This window comes from Diabrotica virgifera, chromosome 7 (genome assembly GCF_917563875.1).
Source record: "Diabrotica virgifera virgifera chromosome 7, PGI_DIABVI_V3a".
NCBI classification, from domain to species: Eukaryota; Metazoa; Arthropoda; class Insecta; order Coleoptera; family Chrysomelidae; genus Diabrotica; species Diabrotica virgifera.
Genome location: NC_065449.1, coordinates 33229468 through 33253289, shown reverse-complemented (window position 1 = coordinate 33253289; position 23822 = coordinate 33229468). Strand labels below are relative to the sequence as shown.

Here is a 23822-nt window from a genome sequence, read left to right as displayed (position 1 = left end):
GACTTTTTATTAACATGCAATAGAAAAAATAATAATGTGTTTGGCGACCCCCTAGCTTGAAACACCCTTGTATACTTCTAGGCATTGACAAAATGAGATGATCTATATCTGCTTGAGGCACCTCTTTCCAAGCAACTTGAATTTCATGGATTAACTGTGCCAGAGTCTGTGGAGGATGGTGCAAAGTGGACAGTCTCCTCCCCACATATCCCACACATGTTCGACAGGATTTAAACCCAGTGAACGGGGTAGCCACGGCAAAAGATTAACGCTAAGATCTTGGAAAAGTCCATAGTTCGACTAGCAATATGGGGACGTGCGTTGTCTTCCTGAAAAAGGGCGTTTCGACGGCCGTCTAGATAAGGCAATAAAGTGGTTTGTAAGATGTCATCAAAATAACGCACATTTGTCATACTGCCTCGAATAAACAAAAGTGGTGATCCGCTACCATAGGGAATAACCCCACAAACCATTACTCCTACTGTCCTGTGTAGATGCCTCTCAATAGCAAACCCGATATCTCGTCGCTCTCCACGGCGGCGTCTTATTATCTTACGATTATCATGCATACCTAAACAAAATCGCGATTCATCGCTGAATACTGCATCACAGTATAAAGAGAGACAGTAGAACCACTCTCCGAAAAATTGGAAGTAAAATCTGTAGTCGCGCATAGCGACCGCGCAATGTTGGCAGTCGCTTTTGCCCATTCTCGCTTTGCTATTTGCATAGAAACGTACGGCTTTTAACAGAGAAAACCCGCATCCACCACTGGTGAATTACCAATTGCGTACTGCCGGTATTACTTCCTGAGATCAAAGCGCCGACAGAACAGTGATTTTATTGTGGAACCTCTATATACTGTGACTGCATTATGTCATTCTGCGACCAAATGCTGCCGTTCTCTGCACCAATTCAAACGTTGATGACAGTGGTCCGCAGTCAAAGAAGCACTCGTCGTGGGAGGCATGAAAACAGTCCAAAGGCTCGAATGCTACGGTATAGGGTACGTATAGTAACAAGTCCACCTTCTACTCCAAACCATTGGTCAGCGATTTGACGTGTAATAGCAAAACTGTCTCGCAGAGCCAGGAGTCTAAAGCCCCCATCTTGACGCCCTGTAGTACCCCCCGGTTGACAAGTTGGTCTTTTTCGTGTTCCTCTACCTTCGTTTGTCACACACGACATACTCGCATAACTGACATTGCCGTATATTAACACAACGGCCAATTTCGTGATATGACAAACCCATATCTCTATAGACAATAATTCTACCACTGTGAAAATTGCTAAATTGGTGGAAATTTTGTTGTCTTCGAACTCGAGGCATATTCTTGCACTGAATACAATTAGACTGAGGAATAATAACTAAAAATTTCTGTACCAACCGGTCTTCATAAATGGGTCTTTTCACAAAAAAATTTAAAGATAAAACTTTATTTTTACAAAAACTATAAAAGATAAAACATTAATATTGTTATCATAGCATGCTTTAAATATAGTCATTGTGCTGCCAAAAAATTAAGTTCAAGAAATGATTCCTTCTGGGGGTAACATTTCTAATGTCACTGAGTATACCATTAAGAACACCTCCAAAATATGGAGACGTTCTTGGTAATATAAATATAATAGTGCTTTTGTCATGTTGATGAATATTAATAAAAAGTAAATTAAAAAAACCAACAATGATTTTTTTACTACTTACCTAGAACCAGAAAATCTGGAATTCTGAGCCATAGCAGATCGTGGATGGGGGTGTCCAGATTCGGGTTCTGAATAGCGGCCGTTGTTGTTCGGATACCTTGGATGATGGTGTGTATTGTAATAATTATATCGTTTTCTGCCCATTTCAGGAGACGTTACTGGGCTTTCCGTACTTGGCATAGGTTTAAGCATTCGTTTTAACGTATTACTATCGAGGCTCATACCTAAAATAACATACATCCCTATCAACATTCGTTTACCAAGGAATCTGACCCAAAAATGAATTAGTAAAATATTGGTTGCAGAACCAGCTTGAGAACGAAGTTATACATCCAGCCATTATAATAGAAATAAACCATAAAAGATACACCAAAAATGTGAAAATAATTTACATGATATATTAAAATAGTTTATTTCATATAATGTGCTCATATGGTCATAATATGATCGTTTAGAGTAAATGTTGAAATTGCCATCTGACATTGATGTCTGTTATTGAAGAAAGTAATCAATCGAAGAAAGAAAGTGAAGAAAATTTGCGGGTGTGTAGTGAAACATTCGCAATCATGAATAAAGTGAATGAAACAATAAGTGCTGTATCAATAGACAAGTAAAACATTTTTGGTAGAAATCAAACTAATGTATTGGAAAAAGAAAGAAACCAGTGAAATTCTCTAATGTTAGATTCCTAAATAGATACAAGATCAGAATGTAGATCATTAAAAAGTTTATTGCGGCATTTCTATGGTATGAAGCAAATACAAGAAAGCCAGAATTGTTAAGAGCGATTTCTATGAACCGTGAAGATAGAAGGAACAATTTTTTTCATTACTGCTTTCGGTATAAAAGGGATACAGATTCTATTAACGTTATTTACCCTAAGTTATTAAATAAAAAAAATCTTACAATGATATAAATAATTTGTACCTAATAAATGTTAAATGTTATATATTAAGTCAAACTTGAACTGGAATAATGACATTGCAAATCCACGAATCGCACACCAAAGAAACGTGAAACGTAAATTACGTTTCATGGAAATAAAACAGTGCTAAACAAATATACGTCCGGCCATTTATGAAACTCTCCGAAAATAAAAATGTGTCATGAGCATGAATCACACTCGTTTCATTGGTAGGCGGACTTTGAGATTTGTTTAGCAGTGTTTTATTTTCATGAAACGTATTTCACGTTTCATGTTTCATGTTTTTCGTTTCATGTTTCTTTAGTGTGCGGCTTGCCTAACAGATAAATAACGAAACCAAGGTATAATATTGTTGTATATTTGAGTCTGTGAACAGTTTGTTATTGTTGATATTTTTGGGTCGTTTACCATTCGATTACTATAAACCAGTCAATGTAATAATATAATAAAATTAGATTATTACAAGTTCATTTACGAACTAAGTCCATAAGATATATCAGCATATTACCAATATAAGTTATTATTACAGGTTAATGAACATGTCTAATTTTTCTTCTTTCTTACGTGTCATTTCCTCTTTGAAGGTTGGAAATCATCACAACTATTAGAATCTTCGATACAACCACGCTTAAGAAATTCGTAGAACTACAGTTGAAACTCGTTCTTAGCTTTTTTTACAACGCTTTACAACGCTTTTTTAGACAACGCATTTTATACCTTGTTTTTTTTGTTCTTGTATTTTCTTCTACATGATCACTGCCAAGTTCGTAGCCCTCACCTCCCATAATATGTCCCAAATATTGCAATTTTATAATTTTGATATTGTATTTAGTACAGCGTTTAACTTTGTCCACCCAGATTATTCTAAGCATTCTTGTTTATTAAGCATATATACATTTCGAAGTCCTCCAATTTCTCAGCGAATTGTTTCTTTAGGGTCCATGCCTCCAATATCTAAAGCAGCACAGACAACACCTAATACCTAAAGAGTCTAACTCTTAATCCATTCGACAAATTACTTTTACCAAAAACACTTTTCATTTTGGTATATGCGTATGTTGCTTGTCCATTTCTTGGTTTGATTTCTTTCGTATAGTCGTTGTTGTCGCTAATTATTGATCCTAAATATTTTAATTTTTGGGCTTGTTTTATTTGTTTTCTATGGACTATTAAGCTTCTCTTGTTATCGTGGTGATTTGGTGATTGAGTTTTTTATATTCAGACTTAGACCTCTTTCTCCACTATGTTCCACTACTCGATTTACTAGTTGCTGTAGATCTTTGTAGCCCGTGTGAGGTATATTATTCCCCCATCGGGCTCCTCACCAATTCTGGAGAATGTCTTTCAGATATGGATGATGCCTGAGAAGTGCAATCAATGGATGATTGAAAACGAATTCACCAACATGTTAGGCAAGCCAAAACTGCCAAAAACCCCTAATGGTTAATTTTAAAACAAATCAATTTGTACCCCAGGTGTGTGAGTCAGTATTTGACAAATCTCACACCTCGAAAGAGGTCAACCCAAGGATTCGGGGAGAGGTAAAAATTCGCTGAATAAAAGTAGTAACAAGATCACATATAACCAGAATCATTTTATCAGAAAGAAGATTTATAAAAATAGAAAATGCATTAATTGAGACATAATAGGAGTAAGTGCAATCAATAGAAAACGAGAAAGTTTAAATAACTTAAAATACCTTTTTTACCACACAGGAAACGAAGGCATTTCAGTGGACGGTATTCTGTTCTTTGTCCACAAAATGCATAAGCACATCAGCCTTAGACTCTATTTGTCAGACGAGAATTATGACCAAATATCAGTAGCGCTAAACGAAACACCTGCGCAATATATTATAATATAATTATGGTGATTTTTGTCAAAACTAGCAACTGGCCAAAAGCAGCAGAAAAGAGAAGGCTAACGCAACAAAAGAGAAAAACCTTGGTTGAGAACAAACCCTGAGAAAGTAGTCTAATACAGCGAGTATCACTCATGTTAAATAACATCTTTAGTACTAAAGAAATACTCCAAGATTATAATTACACAAAAATCCATATGAATATAGGGTGAGGCAGATAACTGGCCTATTAGAAATATCTCGAGAACTAAAGGCAAGAGAATCATGAAAATTGGAATAAAAGGGTTTTGAAGGATGATCTATTAAATGAAAATATTTTCATCTCTTTACAACTTCCGGTTATACCGGAAGTTGCTTATAACTTCGTTTTTTTAAATGGGACACCCTGTATATTTTTATATTTTTGGATTCTCTTCGATGTCTTCTTTCTTAAAATATGAGGTTTTGTAATATTATGCAGGGAATTTTAAAAGATAATTACGTTTTTTTATTAATTTCGTAGCAACATTCACACCCTGTAGAATTGTAGTAGTTTGACATCTAAAACTCTACTTGCGTTCAAATGATTTTTAATATATTCTACTATTGTTAAGAATCATTAGTATAGCTAAATTATTAATTTTAGTATACAGGGTTGGTCGAAACTCGGAATGAGTATTTTCTGAGTTTTCTTGAATGGAATGCCCTGTATTTTTGTATTGTAGTGAAATGATATTTTATAGTACTTTTTTATTTCTTAAGCATTCCCTATACCTAACTGCTTTAGTTTGTGACTTATTGGTGATTCAAGCTAAACATTAATTGCAACAAAAAATACGTAAAATTTTATTAGGTTGGCCGTGAAAATACTAAATCCCAAATAATTTTTCAAAAATAAATACATATTAATCCAGACTGGTCCTTAAAATTACCAATACTGGTTTAGCTATCAAAATACCTACGTAGTTAAGATTGTTGGTGCGATTAACAATTAAGCACAAATTAAAGCAGTTAGGTATAGGGAATGCTTAAGAAATAAAAAAGTACCATAAAATATCATTTCATTACAATACTAAAATACAGGGTGTTCCATTTAAGAAAACTCAGAAAATACTCATTCTGAGTTTCGACCAACCCTGTATACTAAAATTAAAAATTTAGCTATACTTATGATTCTTAACAATAGTAGAGTATATTAAAAATCATTTGAACGTAAGTAGAGTTTTAGATGTCAAACTACTACAATTCTACAGGGTGTTAATTTTGCTACGAAATTAATAAAAAAACGTAATTATCTTTTAAAATACCCTGTATAATATTACAAAACCTCATATTTTAAGAAAGAAGACATCGAAGAGAATCCAAAAATGTAAAAATCTACAGGGTGTCCCATTTAAAAAAACGAAGTTATAATCCGGTATAACCGGAAGTTGCAGATAGATGAAAATATTTTCATTTAATAGATCATCCTTCAAAACCCCTTTATTCCAATTTTCATTATTCTGTTGTCTTTAGTTCTCGAGATATTTCTAATAGGCCCTTTATTTGCCTCACCCTGTATACTGCTATAAGAGTAAAACTTACCACTTTCCCTATTCATGTCTTCAGTACTCTTCGACTTATTTCGTCTACTAGAAATATTATTATTGACTACATTGTGGTGGTGAGCAGCTCTCAGTTCGGCATCTCGGACCATGTCTATTTCGGAATAATCCACCGATTTGGTATTGGTTAGTATGTGATGAAGGTTATCTCGTAGAGGAGGCCGTGTGGATGTGGATGAGGATTTCGTGGTTGGGCCCAAGGAACCACCGGCTTGCGTGCCTTCTGATTTTGAAGATTCCGAGGTTTGAGTTTGAGATGGAGTTTCAGTCTGGCTTATCTAAAAAAAAATACCGATATATTTTTTGGAAAAAAACAATTTTTTTTTCTATAAATTGTTTAGTTCGCTTGCTGTTATAGGTGTGTACCCAATTATTAGGTATATTTGTATATCTAGTATATTCTTAGAAACTACATTTGATGGAAATTCTATTGGAGAGGAGATTCCAGATGTATGTCCTCCATTTTTAAAAATGGTGACACAAAGTCAAAAAATAACTATCTAAAATTTAGAAGTCTCAGAGTAATGCCTGCAATAGCAAGAATCATTTCAACAGTTATAAAACAAAACGTAGAACAGCACATGGACCACTTTGACGAATAGCAAGCCGGATTCGGAAAAGCCAGGGCCCGAATTACGTACACTCGATACGCATCGTATCCGCCATGTTTTACTGTAGCGCCTTATGGGAAAACATGGCGGATACGATGCGTATCGAGTGTACGTAATCCGGGCCCAGATCATGTCTAAATAATATACAGTACGTAAATCGTTCAGCAGGACATAGGGAACATACATTGTATATATTTAGATACATAAATACATGCATTGTATTATATTGAAGTACTCGTGGCAACTGAGCTCATTCACAACTCATTTTGACCAATAGTTTGACTGACACAAAAATAAACGTCAAAATATGACAAAATTTTTGGCCTAAGGGGACGAGAAAACTGTTTAGTTTTGAAATTAGTTTTTAAATAAAAAATATGTTTAAAATTATAGTAAAATTATTAACCCATGAATCATAAACTTTATTTTTGATTTATTAATGGACAGCCTTGCTTCAAAAGTCACTCATTCTATTCGTTCTAACCCTAACCGCTCTATTGCACCAAAAACTCGTACTCGAACAGAAGCTTCAACTAACACAACTTAGCGTAGTTGCCACAATTCTCTAAGCGTATATTCCCTATGTCCAGCTGAACGATTTACGTACTGTACATCATTATGAGGCAAGTGATAGAAAAGCACAAAGAAAATAAATATTAAAACTCATTTCATAGTAAAAATTGGAATAAATCCTTTGTAAAAGGTATAAAATTTATTAAAATCCCTAAAGGGCTACATTAGAACAAAACGTTTTCGATTTTATTACAAAATCATCATCAGTGTAAGACAGTCTGGATGCTAGCTGAGCCACCAAAGAAATATAGGGGTAATAACCCTTCAAATATAAAATTTATGCTTTACAGATGCATATTTACTTAAAATGCCTTGTGACGGGCAAATGGCAACAGGAATAATGCCCTAAGGTAAGTTATTTAACTTCCCAACATGTGGGATGCAAAAAATTGAGTTGTTTACATTTCGATGACTTTACGGCAACTGAATGAATGTTGAGTGCCGTAAAGTCATCGAAATGTAAACAACTCAATTTTTTGCATCCCACATGTTGGGAAGTTAAATACCTTACCTTAGGGCATTATTCCTGTTGCCATTTGCCCATCACAAGGCATTTTAAGTAAATATGCATCTCTAAAGCATAAATTTTATATTTGAAGGGTTATTACCCCTATATTTCTTTGGTGGCTCAGCTAGCATCCAGACTGTCTTACACTGATGATGATTTTGTAATAAAATCGAAAACGTTTTGTTCTGATGTAACCCTTTAGGGATTTTAATAAATTTTATACCTTTTATCAAAGGATTTATTCCAATTTTTGTGATTGATGGTATACAGCCAACTACAGGAAATAGCTATTTGTATAACAAGGGAGGAAAGTGCTACTTTTCCTCCCGAGAATGAAGTTTACTGCCCGACGCGTAGCGGAGGGCAGTAATCATTCAAGGGAGGAAAAGGCACTTTACTCCCATGTTATACATATGGTTTTTCCACCTTCCTCAAATAACAAGTCATTTTTTCATTTTTACTTAATTTATTTATATAACTAACCAACAAAATTTATTAGAACTAAAACTAACAAGTACGTACAATATAACTGTCAACTGTCAAATATAAGTCAAATTAATAATGTAAACATTGTTAAATCAAAATAACAATTTACTGTTTTTTACCATTCTGCAAAATACAGAGTGTTTTATAAATAAACGTTAAAATGTATAGAAACTTACGTAATAGAAAATAGATATTGTACAGGGCGTCAATAAGTTACATTTCATGAATGAAATACCATGACGTCACTTTTACTTTTCCTCCCTAGAGAGGAAAAATATTTTCCTCCCTAGGGAGGAAAAGTACAACTTTGCTCCCTACAATCAGGTCCGGAAAAGTATACTTTCGGTAGAGGTAGGTGGAAAAAAAATTTTCTTTCCTTGTGGATTTCATTTCATAGTCTCCTATCTAATAAAAATTAGAGATGAACAGCACATTGATGTTCTAGTGATACTCTTGAACCAAATTTATAGCTCAGGCGTATTACCCAAAGAATGGTTAACATGGATTTTTGTTTGTCTCCCCAAAAAGAAAAACGCAAGAGAATGCGCCGATTACCGCACCAATAGCTTGATCTCCCATGTGCTGAAGTTGCTACTGAAAGTCATCCATAACCAAATATATCATAAACTGGACATAGATATCAATTATACACAATTTGGGTTTCTCAAAGGCCTAGGAACGCATGAAGCTCCTTTCTCACTTAATATCCTAATACAAAGGTGCCTAGACGTCAATCAAGATAAATATGTCTGTTTTATTGACTATAATAAAGCTTTCGATAAAGTACGACATGAACAATTAATGAATGCCCTGAAATTAAGAAGATAGACTACAATGATCTCAGGATCATATCTAATTTTTTACTATAAGCAGGGAGCAAAAGTACGTGTTAATGAACAGCTGTCAGAGGAAATTGAAATTAGACAGGGATGCGTATTGTCGCCAGTTCTCTTTAATGCCTACTCGGAAGAGATCCTAAAAAGCTCTTGAGGGTGAAACAGCTGGAATACGAGGTGAACGGAGTTTACATTACCAACATTAGATATGCGGATGAGACTGTCGTCTTAGCCGAAAATATCTTCAGATATTGGTTAACAGAATAGCGATATATACCAAGAAGACGGTCTAAGAACGAACATCAAGAAAACAAAATTTATGAGAATATCTAAAACTCAAAGAAACAACGGGAATCTCCTCATAAACGGAACCAATGTCGAACGAGTGGACCAATGTGCATATCTTGGAACAATGATCAACTCCACAAATGATTACTTCCAGGAGATTAAAATTAGAATAGAAAAGACTAGAGTGAATTTTAACAAAATGAGAAAAGTGCTCTGCACAAGAGATCTAAAGCTAGAGCTAAGAGTAAGGTTGGCTAGGTGCCACGTTTTCTCGACTCTGTTTTACGGAATGGAAGCTTGGACCTTAAATGCGGCATCAATGAAAAAACTGGAATCATTTGAGTTGTGGTTGTATAGAAGAATTCTGAAAATATCATGGACAGAACAAGTTACAGACAAAGAGGTTCTGAGAAAGATAAATAAAGAAATGGAAGTCTTAAATACAATCAAAATCAGAAAATTGGAATATCTCGGACATATTACACGTGGAGAGAGATACAACTTGCTTCAATTAATTATGCAGGGAAAGATTCAAGGAAAAGGAAGCATAGGGAGACGCAGAATATCGTGGCTGCGCAACCTGAGAGAATGGTACGGATGTACATCAAATGAACTTTTCAGAGCAGTCATCTCCAAAGTCCGAATAGCTATATGGCACTTGAAGAAGAAGAAGAACCACAACCTCATTCGTCTTAGTTCTGCCAACTTTTGCATTATAATCTCCCTTCACCAATGTTACACGTGTATTTTTGTCATTTTCATCAGGCTCCTCAGATGTTCGGAGAATTCCTCGCTGGTTGCCTCACATATTTATCTGTTATTGGTACGTATATACGTAAAAATGTAGTATGTTAATATCCAACGGTGTTGCTAGAATTTGTAGAAACATTATTTCACTATCAGATTAATTTCTGGGGCAACTATTATTGCAGTGCCGTTTCTGTGATGTGTTATATTATTTCTAGAGTAATAGTCTATATCCAAATATACTGCATTGTCCAGAGTTTGGCCAGTGAGTTTCACTAATTCACAATTTACCTTATTTTTAGTCTTTTCATCTCTTACAATATTATTGATTTTGCTGTCGTATATACTTCAAACAATCTTAGTTTCAATCCTTGGGTGTTGAGGACTTGTTTCTGGACTTCCACGACCTGAGGGCATCACTATTTGATTGTGTGGATCTACCCCTGCTGAGTCTTGGTATCCAATCATCATGATCAGTAATGTTTTTGTTGTGGTAATCTATTTCTCTGATATCTACTGTTCTACAAAATTCTTATGGTGTGGTTTTCCATTGCCTTGCCCATTGCAGTACCAGTTTCAAGCCGATCCAGGATCATTTCTCTATGTTTTGAGTTAGTCTGATGATCGGTGCTACCCTTCATCAAGGAGTGGTAGAAAATAGGTAATTATATTTTGGAAGGATAAAGGAATGGGGCATGTTTTCTCTCAGTAAGCAAATGATAGCAAAGTATGGCTCGCGTGGGCAAAGTCGCTTTTCTGAAGCTTCTGTATTCTCTTCGGGATCGTAGAAAAGTGTCTAGCTACGGGTACTGCTTATCCAACTTATTTACAACGTTGGGTCCGGCAGGTATCAGAAATTTTGGTTTTACGATATTGGAGTTTACATGCATATAAAGCAAAATCATTTGATTTTAGTTTTACGAGCAAAATTTTGGTTAAAGTTATAAAAATATTGTCTTATTTTTATCCTTTATTAAAACTTTACAATCATTTCCAAAAGAAGCAATGCAGCTACGAAAACCAAAAAGACATTTTTGAAAGCAGCGCATCCAAACAATTACAAGTCGTTGTTATTTCTTCAGTACCAAAATGTTGTTTCATGTCGTTGATATGTGCAAGCATAACGACCCTTTCATTATACCGGGTGTCCGCTTATATTTTCCCCCATTTTAACTGCCTATAACTTCTAAACAGCTCAAGACAGAAATATGCAGTTTTCGCTGAAATGTTTTACTTTAGTAAAAGTTTTGTCTGAATGGACTGAATTTTTTATATCGCTTTCAAATACGAAAAGAAAAATGTCGGATTTTTGAAAAAAAGTTGTTGACTTTTTTTAATAGAACACCCAGTATATTTTTTTGTAAATTGAAAGAAAGGTCATTCACCTATCCAGCGATACAAAGTTTTTCAAAATCGGTTGTCAAATCACTGAGTAATTAATTTTTAAAATTAGAGGTGCAACGTGGATATCACATGCCTAAATAACATAACTAAGCAAATTGATATTATGTTTTGTGATTTCCACATTGCATCTCTCATTTTAAAAATTAATTGCTCAGTCATTTGACCACCGATTTTAAAAAAAATTATATCCTTGGATAGGGAAATGACCGTTTTTTTTAGTTTTTAGGTAAATGACCATTTTTTATGTCGCTTTTAAATAAAAAGTATACACAGTATATTTTTTGTAGCTTGAAAAAACGGTCATTTACCTATCCAGCGATATTAAATTTTTTAAAATCGGTTGTCAAATGAGTGAGCAAATAATTTGTAAAATGAAAGATGCAATGTGGAAATCACATAACATAATATCATTTTGCTTAATTATGTTATTTAGGTATGTGATATCCACGTTGCACTGCTCATTTTAAAAATTAATTACTCAGTGATTTGACAACCGATTTTAAAAAACTTTATATCGCTGGATAGGTGAATGACCTTTCTTTCAATTTACAAAAAAAATATACTGGATGTTCCATTAAAAAAAAGTCAACAACGTTTTTTTCAAAAATCCGCCATTTTTCTCTTCGTATTTAAAAGCGATATAAAAAATTCAATCCATTCAGACAAAACTTTTACTAAAATAAAACATTTCATAGAAAACCGAATATTTCTATCTTAAGCCGTTTAGAAGTTATAGGCAGTTAAAATGGGGGAAAATATAAGTGGACACCCGATATTTTAATTGAATAAACTCTCATTCCAATAAAGTGTATAATTTTAACAAAAAACTTACTTGAGATCCAACAGAATTTTCTGTACCCACTGAGGCAGTCACAGTCTTTGGTCCGGTAGCAGTATTACTTGTCGTCATAGTACTGGTATCCAATTGTGGTTGTACCCCTCTATCTCGCATTGGCCTGTTTTGGCTACCTTCCCTTTGTGCCCCTTTTGTACCTACAAATAACAAAGTCGACATCAAAAGAAATCAAACTCCCACGATAGGCAAATGATTTGCAGAATAAAATATTGATTTAAATCACTTGTTTCAGAGGTAAACTATTAAAAAGTAGCAAACAAATCAAAGATAAATAGGGAAATTTAATTAAAACAGAACATCCGATAGTACAAAGACGGAAAATACACTTTGCAAAAATGTGCACTAAAAACGATGCAGCACAGATATAAACGAAGAAAATGAAATACTCGTACAGGGGGCCAACGTTAGCGCAGACGACATTACGAAAGAAGAAATACAAAACACACTGAAACAACTAAAAAATGCCAAAGATGCTGGAAGTGACAACTTGCCGATAGATTTAAGAAATGCCGACGCAAACCAATCAGTGGAACTGTTCCACAAATTCTTTAACCAGATATGAACCTACGAGAAGCTACCAAAGGAATTGAACGAGCGTGTAATTATTAAGGTACCAAAAAAATGGCGATCTAACTAGATGCGACAATAGGCAAGCAAAAACATTGCTTATCCCCACATCCAAAATAATGTCCAAGATCATATTGGACAGACTAAACCCAGAGATACAAGAAACTAAGAAGCAACCAAGCAGACTTTCGCGCTAAACGATCCACTATCTACCACATATTTTTACTCTAAGCCCGGCCGCACATCAAAGAAACATGAAACGTAAATTACGTTTCATGGAAATAAAACAGTGCTAAACAAATAAACGTCCGCTCATTTATGAAACTCTCCGAAAATAAAAATGTGTCATGAGCATGAATCACACTCGTTTCATTGGTAGGCGGACTTTCAGATTTGTTTAGCAGTGTTTTAGGTTCATAAAACATGTTTTTCGTTTCATGTTTCATGTTTTTCGTTTCATGTTTCTTTGGTGTGCGGCTTGGCTTAGGATTATGTTGAAACAAGCTAACGAATGCAAGTAATTATAAATTTAATGTTTATGGACTTCTAAAAGGCCTTCGATAATATAGAGAGCAAATGTTAAATATTTTGAATCTATAATATAAACTACAGATTAAATAAATCTGCCTGGTCAGAATATTCTTCAAGTGATACAGAGTCTGACTGGAACATGCGAGAGAAATGGTAGAAGATATACAATGCGAACTTAAACAAGGATTTTTTACTGTTTCCGACACTATTTATAATCATAACAGATTGGATCATGGAGAAAGTAAGCGATAAAAAAAAAACAGGTTTTAGTTGTAACATTTGTCTCCTAACCGAACATAGCAACCATGTGCAGAAGAAGATCGACAAGCTTGCAAATTACTCAAATGTAATGGGCCTTAAGGTAAATACAGAAAAACAAAACACTTTGAAAACAAAAGTCAAGTAACTAAAATTATAATAAATGGAAAACAAGTAGAACTTTACAAAGCTGGGATTATTAATGGAAAAAAGGCGGTAATAGATCAAATCTAGAAAAAAGGCATATAAAGGCATAGCATGCATATAACTCCTTAAAGAAAATCTGGAAAACATTCGATATAAATATATGAGTTAGTAAAATCAAAATATTTAACAGCTGTATATTACTGCATGGCGCAGAATCTTGAAGGCAGGAAGAAACAACTACCAAGAAATTACAAATCTTTATAAATAAATCGTTGATAAAAATCCTAAAAATATCATGTTCTGATAAAATAAAAAACGCAGAGCTATGAGAAGAAGAAAAACAATAAAAAATAACAGTCACGATTAAAAGAAGAAATTGGAAATGTGTTGAACGTACACACAGGAAAAATAATATAAATAGGACATACACTAAGGAAGATAATATAATAAGATAATATAATTAAAAAGGCACTATAATACCAATCAGACGGAAGGAGAAGAAGAGGAACACCGGATAATATCGGGAGAAGAACTGTACCAAGGAAACATGACAGAATTGACCTGAGATGGAAAGAAGTCACATAGAGAGAAATGGAAAGGACTTGTAGAGGAAATTTTGAAGGAGCAATACAGAAGAGTATGCGCTGAACTAGCCAATCAGCCGTCTTTCAATTTTGGAAGGAACGAAGGAGCAAGATAATATATTTTTCGTTGTTATGTTTTGTCCAAAATTTTAAATTACGAAAATATCAAAAGGATTTATTTTTAGTGGCTCGTGTGGTGCGGTTGGCTTATCCGGAGGTGCCAGACAGCGTTTTAGAAGAAATTGCGGTAGATACCTTTGTCAATGGGCTGAAAGATAGTGAACTACAGAAAGCTTTACGACTAGCAAGACCGAAAGTTTTAGATGAAGCACTTGCTATTGCATTGGAACACGAAACGGCTAGTCAAACTTCACGAAGCCATAGAGTAAGAACCATTGAAGAAAGTGACGAACACAACGATGAACGTCTGGAGGAAATGATACGGAGAGTATTGAGTAATGCTGATGCCCTTTCGAGACGACCATGCAGTGCGAATTGTAATCACTGTGCCAAATTAGAGGAACGATTTTGCCCCGTGAGACGAACCACCGTAATTAATGAGCAATGGCAGCCCCAACAGTTACAAGACGCCCAAGAAGATGATCCATGTATAAAAAGAGTATTGGATTGGATGCGGCAAGGTGAGAGACCTAGTTGGCAGAACATTAGTGCATGTAGTCCAGAAGTCAAGGCCTACTGGAGCCAATGGAATTGCCTGGTACTAAAAGATGATCTTCTGTACAGAACCTTTGAGAACGATGATGGTACAGAATCTAAGCTTCAGTTAATTGTACCTAAAAGTAAAGTGTCAGAAGTATTGCGTCAGTTGCATGACGGTACATCAGGTGGACACTTTGGTATTACGAAGACTCTGCAAAAGGTTCGAGAACGGTTCTATTGGGTGAACTGTAAAGATGATGTAAGAAGATGGTGCCGAAAATGTGAACTGTGTGCATCCGGTAATGGTCCGGTTGGTAAAAAGAGAGCACCCATGAGACAGTACAATGTTGGAAGTCCTATGGAAAGAGTAGCTATCGACATTGCAGGTCCATTTCCAGAAACCGATGCTGGAAATAAATACATTCTGGTAGCCATGGACTATTTTACGAAATGGACCGAGGCCTATGCATTACCGAATCAAGAAGCTGCTACCGTTGCAGAGGTACTTGTTAAAGAATTCTTCAGCCGATTTGGTGTTCCCTTGGAGATCCACTCCGACCAAGGGCGAAACTTTGAGTCAGCTCTTTTCCAAAACGTTCGTAAATTGATTGGTGCCAATAAGACCAGAACAACACCCCTGCATCCTCAATCAGATGGAATGGTCGAGAGGATGAACCGAACGATGGGTAAACACTTGTCCAAAGTTGTATCTGAACATCAGCGAGATTGGGACCAACACATTCATTTATTCCTGATGGCCTACCGCTCGGCCGGGAATGAAACTACAGGTCAAACACCAACCTGCCTGATGTTGGGTCGTGAAGTTCGTTTGCCCTGCGACCTAGAGTTTGGCTGCAGACCTTCCGAGGAATATGTTGCAGGCGAAGAATACGTAGACCGCCTGAAGTTACGAATGAACAACATTCATGAACTTGCCCGACAACACATCCAGATAGCCAGTGACAGAATGAAAGATCAATATGATTCTCGCTGTAAGAATGAAAGCTTCGAAGTAGGTGATCTTGTCTGGCTTTATAATCCACAACGTCGTCGAGGCCTGTGTCCTAAACTGCAAAGACAATGGGAAGGTCCGTATGAAGTTAAGAAGAAAATAAATGACGTAATATACAGAATTAAGAAGTTGCCAAACGGTAAACCAAAAGTTATTCACATAAATCGTCTCGCACCATATGCTGGCTCAAATGAAACAGAGGAAGCCCGAGTCCTCCAACAGGAGATGAAAGATGCACCACAGCCAAGTTTTAAGGAATTTATGTCAAATTACGCAGAAAGAAAGAGTGCTAGATTCGGCGTGACCACAGAAGTTCAGCAAGATCTGTTTGGTGTTCCAGAAAACGTCTCTCTAGCCCACTGTGTTGCCCAAGACCTCGAGATGACTAAAGGAATCTCGTCCGTATTCAATAGAAAGTTCGGCCGCCTGGACGAGTTAAGAAATCAGCAGCCTAAAATTGGAAGAGTACTGCGATTGGAAGATGGTCCTCGATCTTTGCTGTATATGGTGACCAGGAAGTCTTATACGGACACGCCAAGCTATGAGAACATATGGCGTGCTCTAAGTAATTTGAAGAAAATCGTGTGCAATTATGACATCAAAGATTTGGCTTTACCAAAAATAGGCCATGCAGTAGAAAATCTGGATTGGAAGATTGTGAGAAGCATGCTTGAAGTGGTCTTCAGAGAAACTGGCGTACGAATTACTGTGTGTTGCATGAACCCGAAGATGTCGGATCCTTCAAAGACAGTAGACTGTTATTTCTTCTTGAAGGGTGTATGCAAAGCTGGAGAGTCGTGTAGATTCCGCCATCCTGGGCCTTCATCTAGAGTTGCTGATCGGGACGCTCAGATCTTAAGAGGGGAGGAATGTAGCAAAACAATGAGTCACCAGCCGCAAGGCGTAAGCCGAGAAAAGTCTAGATCAAAGCACGCTATACGTGGAACCGATGCGCGGTTGTTGGAAGGTCACACGATAGTCGGAGAGCTGGCTTAGCCCGGAATGATCGAGAATAACGACTAGGATATATAAGGCATATTTTGTGAATAAGTTTAGTGTATAAGATAAATTCGTCTGTAACTTATATAAATAAAGTCGTATATAAATTACGAACCGCTAGTTTTATTGTAATTAGAAGTAATTACACTAATCACGCTACACTATAATATATTTATTTTGCGTTGACCGTGAAATTACCTTGAGTATATTCACCTTGTGTAGATACAGTCTGAGTAGCACCAACGTTGTCATAAAGACTAGTGGAAGATGTTGCGGCGGTTACTTTTTCTATCCTTACTTCTGAGTCTGTCGTTCTCGTTGTCGCTCGGGGAAGTGTTGAAGATCCTAGAATAAAGATCGATTAAACAATTAGTTACATTTTGCGATAAGTGCCAAAAATTTAAAATAATCTTCTGCGCAACCACAGCCTCAGTATTACAATCATGATTAAAACAACGAGAAGCCTAAAAAACCGATGATATAAAGACTTCTAAGATTGGTAACAAATTACTTAAGAAGTAAAAAATCTTCCTCTGTAGATGGCATATAATTTTATTAAAAAAAATTTTTCTAAGAAAAATCCAAGTTGGAATCAAAATAGGTACATCATAAAGTACATCACACAAACGTTTTCGGACTTTGAAGTGCATAATCAGATTAGACTCCAGATCCTTTTTTTATTAATTGGAAACAAAATTCTAGTGACAACCTGAATCAGAACCTTCTATAATTTATAAGGCAAATGGACGAGGACGATAAATAAATAGAAAAGGGGGAATCTACAATATACAGTAGGTACACAACCCGTCGATTGTACTAGCTAAAAAACCCACGAATTTTGATTCCTAGTACTCAGAATGTAAGTAGAACTAAAGTAAACTAGAGTCAGTTAAGATTTCATTCTGTTTCAGAGACAACTACCATCTGTTTACGTACGTTTATTCCTCTTGAAATCGTCAGAACGACCTGTGGTCTGCTCTGAATGAAAACAAAACCCAACTATCTAGTATGGACGCAATAACGACATCTATTTTAAAACAACGAGAAGTATAAATAACCGAAGATATACAGACTTAGTACGTTCCAACTTCTAACTTCTAAAACAAAACTCTGGCAACAACCGGAATCCGAGACTTTGTTTGTTTTACCTCAAGCTTGATAGCGTTCTTCTTCTTTTGCTTTTGCCCTTTATTTCATCCAATTTTGAACGTAGGTTTCCTCCATTCGTTTCCTCCATTCGTTTCCTCCATTCTGTTTAGTGCTTTCTGTTTCCAGTGCGTTCCTCCTATCTTTTTAATGTCGTCTCCCCATCTCATCTGGGGTCGTCCTCTTGCTCTCTTTCCTGTCCATGGTCTCCATTGTTGTATCGTGCTATTCCACCTATTGTCCGTTTGTCTAGCGTTATGACCTGCGAAGCTCCATTTTAGCCTGGCTATATGTTGGCCTGCGTCTTTGACTTTTGTTCTATTTCTGACCCAGTTGTTTTGCTTTTTGTCTGTCAATTTTACTCCTAAAATTGCTCTCTCCATGGCTCTTTGTGTCTTCATTTTTTTTTTTTTCAGCGTTACCTCAAGGAGTATCTAAAGAAAATATATACAAAATTCCAGGTGAGTTGGTCAAGTTGATTTGACTTACAATGTCTACAGCATTTAAAAAAAGCAGTTTTGAGAAAAACGCGTTTAAAGTATTGTCAACTTTTATTTTCAATTTCTGTTTTGTCTGTCAAATCGTAAAATGATGCACACCGGAATATCTTTTTGAATCGCGGAGTAATTTACAAAAGAAAATAAAAACAGCTGTTGACCGTCATAATACAATAACCCAAGATACGACACGCAGCGTTCCCAATTTCGTTCAGGTCGCGCATGACGTCACGTTGTGAGTAGATCTTTTACATTTCGAATGCATTGCCATTATGATTTGGGGATTTTAGCTTTTAACATCAGTTGTGAAATTTTCGAGAAGTGCTGTTTTTTTTAGTATGATTAAATAAAATTATTGAGAACATAATCTAATAATAGAAATCAATTAGGTACAAACATGATTTTTTATTATTAGGCTCGTTAGGTATATATTATACTGTATAATACACAGCGTTGCTCTTTACTGTTGTTCTGAAACTATTTTCTTGTGGCATTTTTGTAATTAACTATTTTTAATAGGAAATAAGCCACAATTTTCCCAAAAAAAGATTTTATTAACGTTTCGACGTCCAAATCGGATGCAGTTCTCAAAATACAAAAAATGTTAATGAATTAAACAAAAATTTTGTTGCTTAGTAAAAAATTCTTCTAATAATTTATTTAATCTGACTCATTTATATCGGCAATTCAGACATAATATATTATACATTTTAAAGTAGAAGACTTTAAAATGATATTGCCAATTGTTCATTCGTTTACATGAAATCAACCCCAACTCAAGAATATCCGTCACAAAAAAATCATAGCATGTGATCTGTCTTTCAAAAAATACAACCACATGACCAGATGCAACGGTGACAGTAAAATTATCGCATTAAAGATTTCATAGTAAATCACGAGTGAAAACCAGGAAAAAACCTCGTAATACTATCATGACATCGTAACTAATAGATCTTACTATTATTATCGTAGAATCTGGTATAAGTTTTGAGAGTAAACTAAAGTAAGACCTAATACTGACGATGTCGGGATGGTATCACGAGGTTTTTTCCTGGTTTTCCCTCGTGATTTACTATGGAATCTCTAACGCGAGAATTTTACTGTTACCGTTGCATGTGGTTGTATTTTTAAGGACAGATCATATGCTATGATTTTTTGTGGCGGATATTCTTGAGTTGCGGTTGATTCTATGTAATCGAATGAACAATTGGCAATATCATTTTAACCCTGCTGTCCTTTTCGGGTCTATTTGACCCAAAAAATAATTCATTTCTTATTTTACAAATTATTACGCACAGTAACGATTTGGTGTTTCGTGACTTTATTCACTAATATGAGGTCTTTCTATTGCATATGAGATAAACAATCAACTTCCTGATTTTTTTGATAAAAATGAAATTGTTACCTAGGGTACGTTCGGGTCAATATGACCCGCATATTTAAACCGTTAAAAATTACCTGTGTATGTGTGTTTAGTTGGAAGTATTCTATATTGGCAGTACCTGTGTGTCTGTCAGCCGGATATGTCTCTAAATAAAAACAGGTTTCTGCAAGCTAGAACTTGTAAAATAAACTGTAGTATAGCTGGACGATGTTGCAAACCAAATTATAAATATGACCAATATGGACGGACAGCAAGTCTTTGGAACCAACTGGAAAGACATGAATAAAGTTGGTTTCCAAGAATACCTTGGTCGTTTAGTTTTAGCTCGAGTTTATAAGGCCCATGGCGAATACACTAAAAGTTTGTAGAATGAAGAAACGGGTCGTAATATATTTCAATCAAAAATGTCGCTTGATATATTTACAAAAAGTTTGCAAGTAATACGTTTTGATAACAAAACTACTAGAAAGGATAGGAGACGTTTTGGTAAACTTGCTGCAATATGTGAAATTTAGGAAACATAGGTTGAAAATGTACCAAAATTTTTTAACCCTGATGAAAATGTTACAGTCGATAAGCAACTAGTTGCCTTTAGAGGCCGCTCTCCCTTCAAATGGTACATTTCAAGCAAACCAGCGAAATATGGCACACAAGTTTGATTTTTATGTAATTATGAACAGCAAAACTTCTTATGCTCTAAAATTGCAGATCTATACAGTAATGCGTGTGATGTGTGACTTGAGTAGTGACTTGGAAGGCCACAATATTACGTGTAATAACTTTTTTACATCGTAAAATTAAGGACAATTCATTCTAAAACACAGTAGATACAATTCCGGGGACTATCAGTAAAATAAACCGGAGCTTTCAGCAAAAATCGCGAATAAATAAGTTCATAGCTCGTCTTTTTTGTTTCACGCAAGATACCACTGTTGTTGACAATATTCCTAAAAATAATAAAAATGTTGTTCTTATGAGTACTTTGCATCATAAATCGATGCATCATGCATCACTTTCATCAAATGAAAAAGCCCCAAATTATTTTAGATTACAATTCCAATAAGGGAGCAGTTGATATTCTAGATTAGCTTGTTGGCACGTATACGTGTGAGAAGAGGTAAATCACTGGCCAATGATTGTTTTTTTATAATCTGCTGTACATTTCTGCCTACAACGCGTTCGTGTTATGGGCATCAATAAATATCCAATGGAATACCAATAAACTGACAAAACGGCGAATTTTTCTTGAGGAATTGGGGAAAAAACTAATTAAACCAGTCATCATTTCCCGAAAAAATATACCAATAACTAAATGGTTTCACGAACTGGTAAAAAGGACACGAACAGAAACAAGTAGACAAGATGGAAATGCTAGTGAACCGTCTATGGACAATCAAACTCCGCCTGCTAAACGAGCACGCTGTAAACTTGCCCTAAAAACGATAACAAGACTAACTATTATGTTGTATATATCATAAACATATTTGTAAAATCCATTCTTTTTATTACTGTCCTAGTCGTAAACTGAATTTAATTTTTGTAGATATTTGTTACTAGGTTTTTTGGAAGAAAAAGATACCTTTGTTTTTTGTTAATAAGGTTTAAATTATATTAACAACATAATTTTTGTTTAACTAACCATAATTTCTTGTTAATAAAGTTTTGTTTATCAACATTAGCTTATTTTATTTCGATTAAGGAGCGTAAAGCATAGTTGGGTCATATTGACCCGAACAGTACATTTGTGTAGTTGACTCGAACGGGACAGCAGGGTTAAAGTTTTCTACTTTAAAATTTATAATATATGTCTGAATTGCCGATATAAATGAGTCAGATTAAATAAATTATTAGAAGAATTTTTTACTAAGTAACAACATTTTTGTTTAATTCATTATTATTTTTTGTATTTTGACAACGGTATCCGATTTTGATGTCGAAACGTTAATAAAATCATTTTTTAGTAAAATTGTGGCTTATTTCCCTTTAAAAATAGTTAGTTGCTCTCTACCAGAATCCACTTTGCCTTTTGCCGCTTTGGCTAAATTTTGGGAAGGAATAGCTTTTTCAAGGCATTGAAAATTTTTAGGAGAATATCCAAGCAGCTCGTGTTTCAGATTGTGTTCATAATCGTCGCTGTTACAATGTGTTGAACAGACACGAGCGTTGTTAACGTTAAAATTGTCTGCACGTTTACGTTTACATAATTGTTTTCACACACATCGCACTTTTTTGTCTTTTGGGAAACTAAAAACTTATATATTCGTATCGAAACCTTGTGATTAATTGTCCACATTGCAACCAAACAGGGCAAACCTCATTTTTAATAAAAGTTTAACAAATCATAAATAAAATTTACCTTAAACAAAAAAATAAACACCGTTTACTATACGACCACACTGAATTTAATGCTGTTCTACTCACAGAGTGACGTAGCTACGTATGCCCCGCCCACCGACTCCATGTCATATCTTTAGTTATTGTATCATGGTTGACCGTTGTTCACTACGTTCAAGCGTGCTGGCGCGAACCTGCTGCAAATCGAGTCGAAGCTAGGTCTATTTAACACTATCCCCCTACCTCCCTACCTTCGACTCGTTTTATAGCAAGTTCGTGCCAACGCGCTTGAGCGTAGTGAGAAACGGTCAACAGCTGTTCTCATTTTCTTTTGTAAATTACTCCGCGATTCAAAAACATATTCCAGTTTGCATTACTCTTCGATTTGACAGACAAAAGAGAAATTGAAAATAAAAGTTAGCAATACTTTAAACGCGTTTTTCTCAAAACTGCTTTTTTCAAAGGCTGTAGATTGTAACTCAAAAACTACTTGAGCGACCCACCTGGAATTTTGTGTATATTTTCTTTAGACATTCCTTGAGGTAACGCTGTCGAGATATTTTTTGTTGTATGCTTATTTTTGAAGTTATACTTCTTTAGGCGCGATTGGAAGTGAATTTTTATTATTCTGCGCGCATGCGCACACAGACAGTATGGACTTCGTTGCTAAATCTTGTAAGTTATGTATGTATCAGTCCAAAAAGGTGTGGAAAGAATATATTAGTGTGTTTAGTAAATATATTTATTATAATTTTTGTCTTTGGATTTGTCTTCCTCGGGAGTAAGAAAATACGTATTATTAAAAAAAACATTTTTATATTTTATACTTCACTTCATCTATTTGTTACCGATTTGTTACCGTGAATTGTCATAATGTCAGAGAAACCGTAAAAACAATACCGCCGTAGTGTATTGGTAGAACATTCGACTACGGATCGAGGGACCCGGGTTCAAATGCCGACAATTACTGTCTCTCTTTTTTAATTTTTGAACAATTAGTTTAAGATTTAAATAAAATAAAAATAAGCTGTTTAAAGTATTTTATTTCGTTGAAATCATATAATAGAAGTATAACGTCTTCCGTGTGTACAAAGTACATACACATTCTTTTTTTGTTTAATAGTGAGTGATATCGAAAAGTCAAAAGTCGATGAATCTCAAAAAACTGGACAGGGTGGCCTCGAAAAACTCATAAGTTAATAAAATCTTTTTGAATGTTTTGTTTACTATGATCCAGTGATGAGTTCTGATGTCCACCGCAAAATTCATTATATTTTGAGGTGTGACTTCAAAATTTTGCCACCGTTGGCTTATTTTTCAA

General features: G+C 35.2%; 1 protein-coding gene across 1 annotated transcript in view; it reads right to left on the bottom strand.

Moving 5' to 3' along the window:
* The window catches only part of LOC114337852 (protein still life, isoform SIF type 1), a 160618-nt gene that overhangs the window by 37133 nt on the left and 99663 nt on the right, over positions 1–23822 (bottom strand). The window contains exons 5-8 of the mRNA XM_050656121.1: positions 17339–17485; positions 12359–12519; positions 6054–6351; positions 1706–1928 (exon numbers count right to left, since the gene is read on the bottom strand). Of these exons, the coding sequence (XP_050512078.1) occupies positions 1706–1928; positions 6054–6351; positions 12359–12519; positions 17339–17485 (829 nt within the window). The remainder of the gene's footprint in view (positions 1–1705; positions 1929–6053; positions 6352–12358; positions 12520–17338; positions 17486–23822) is intronic.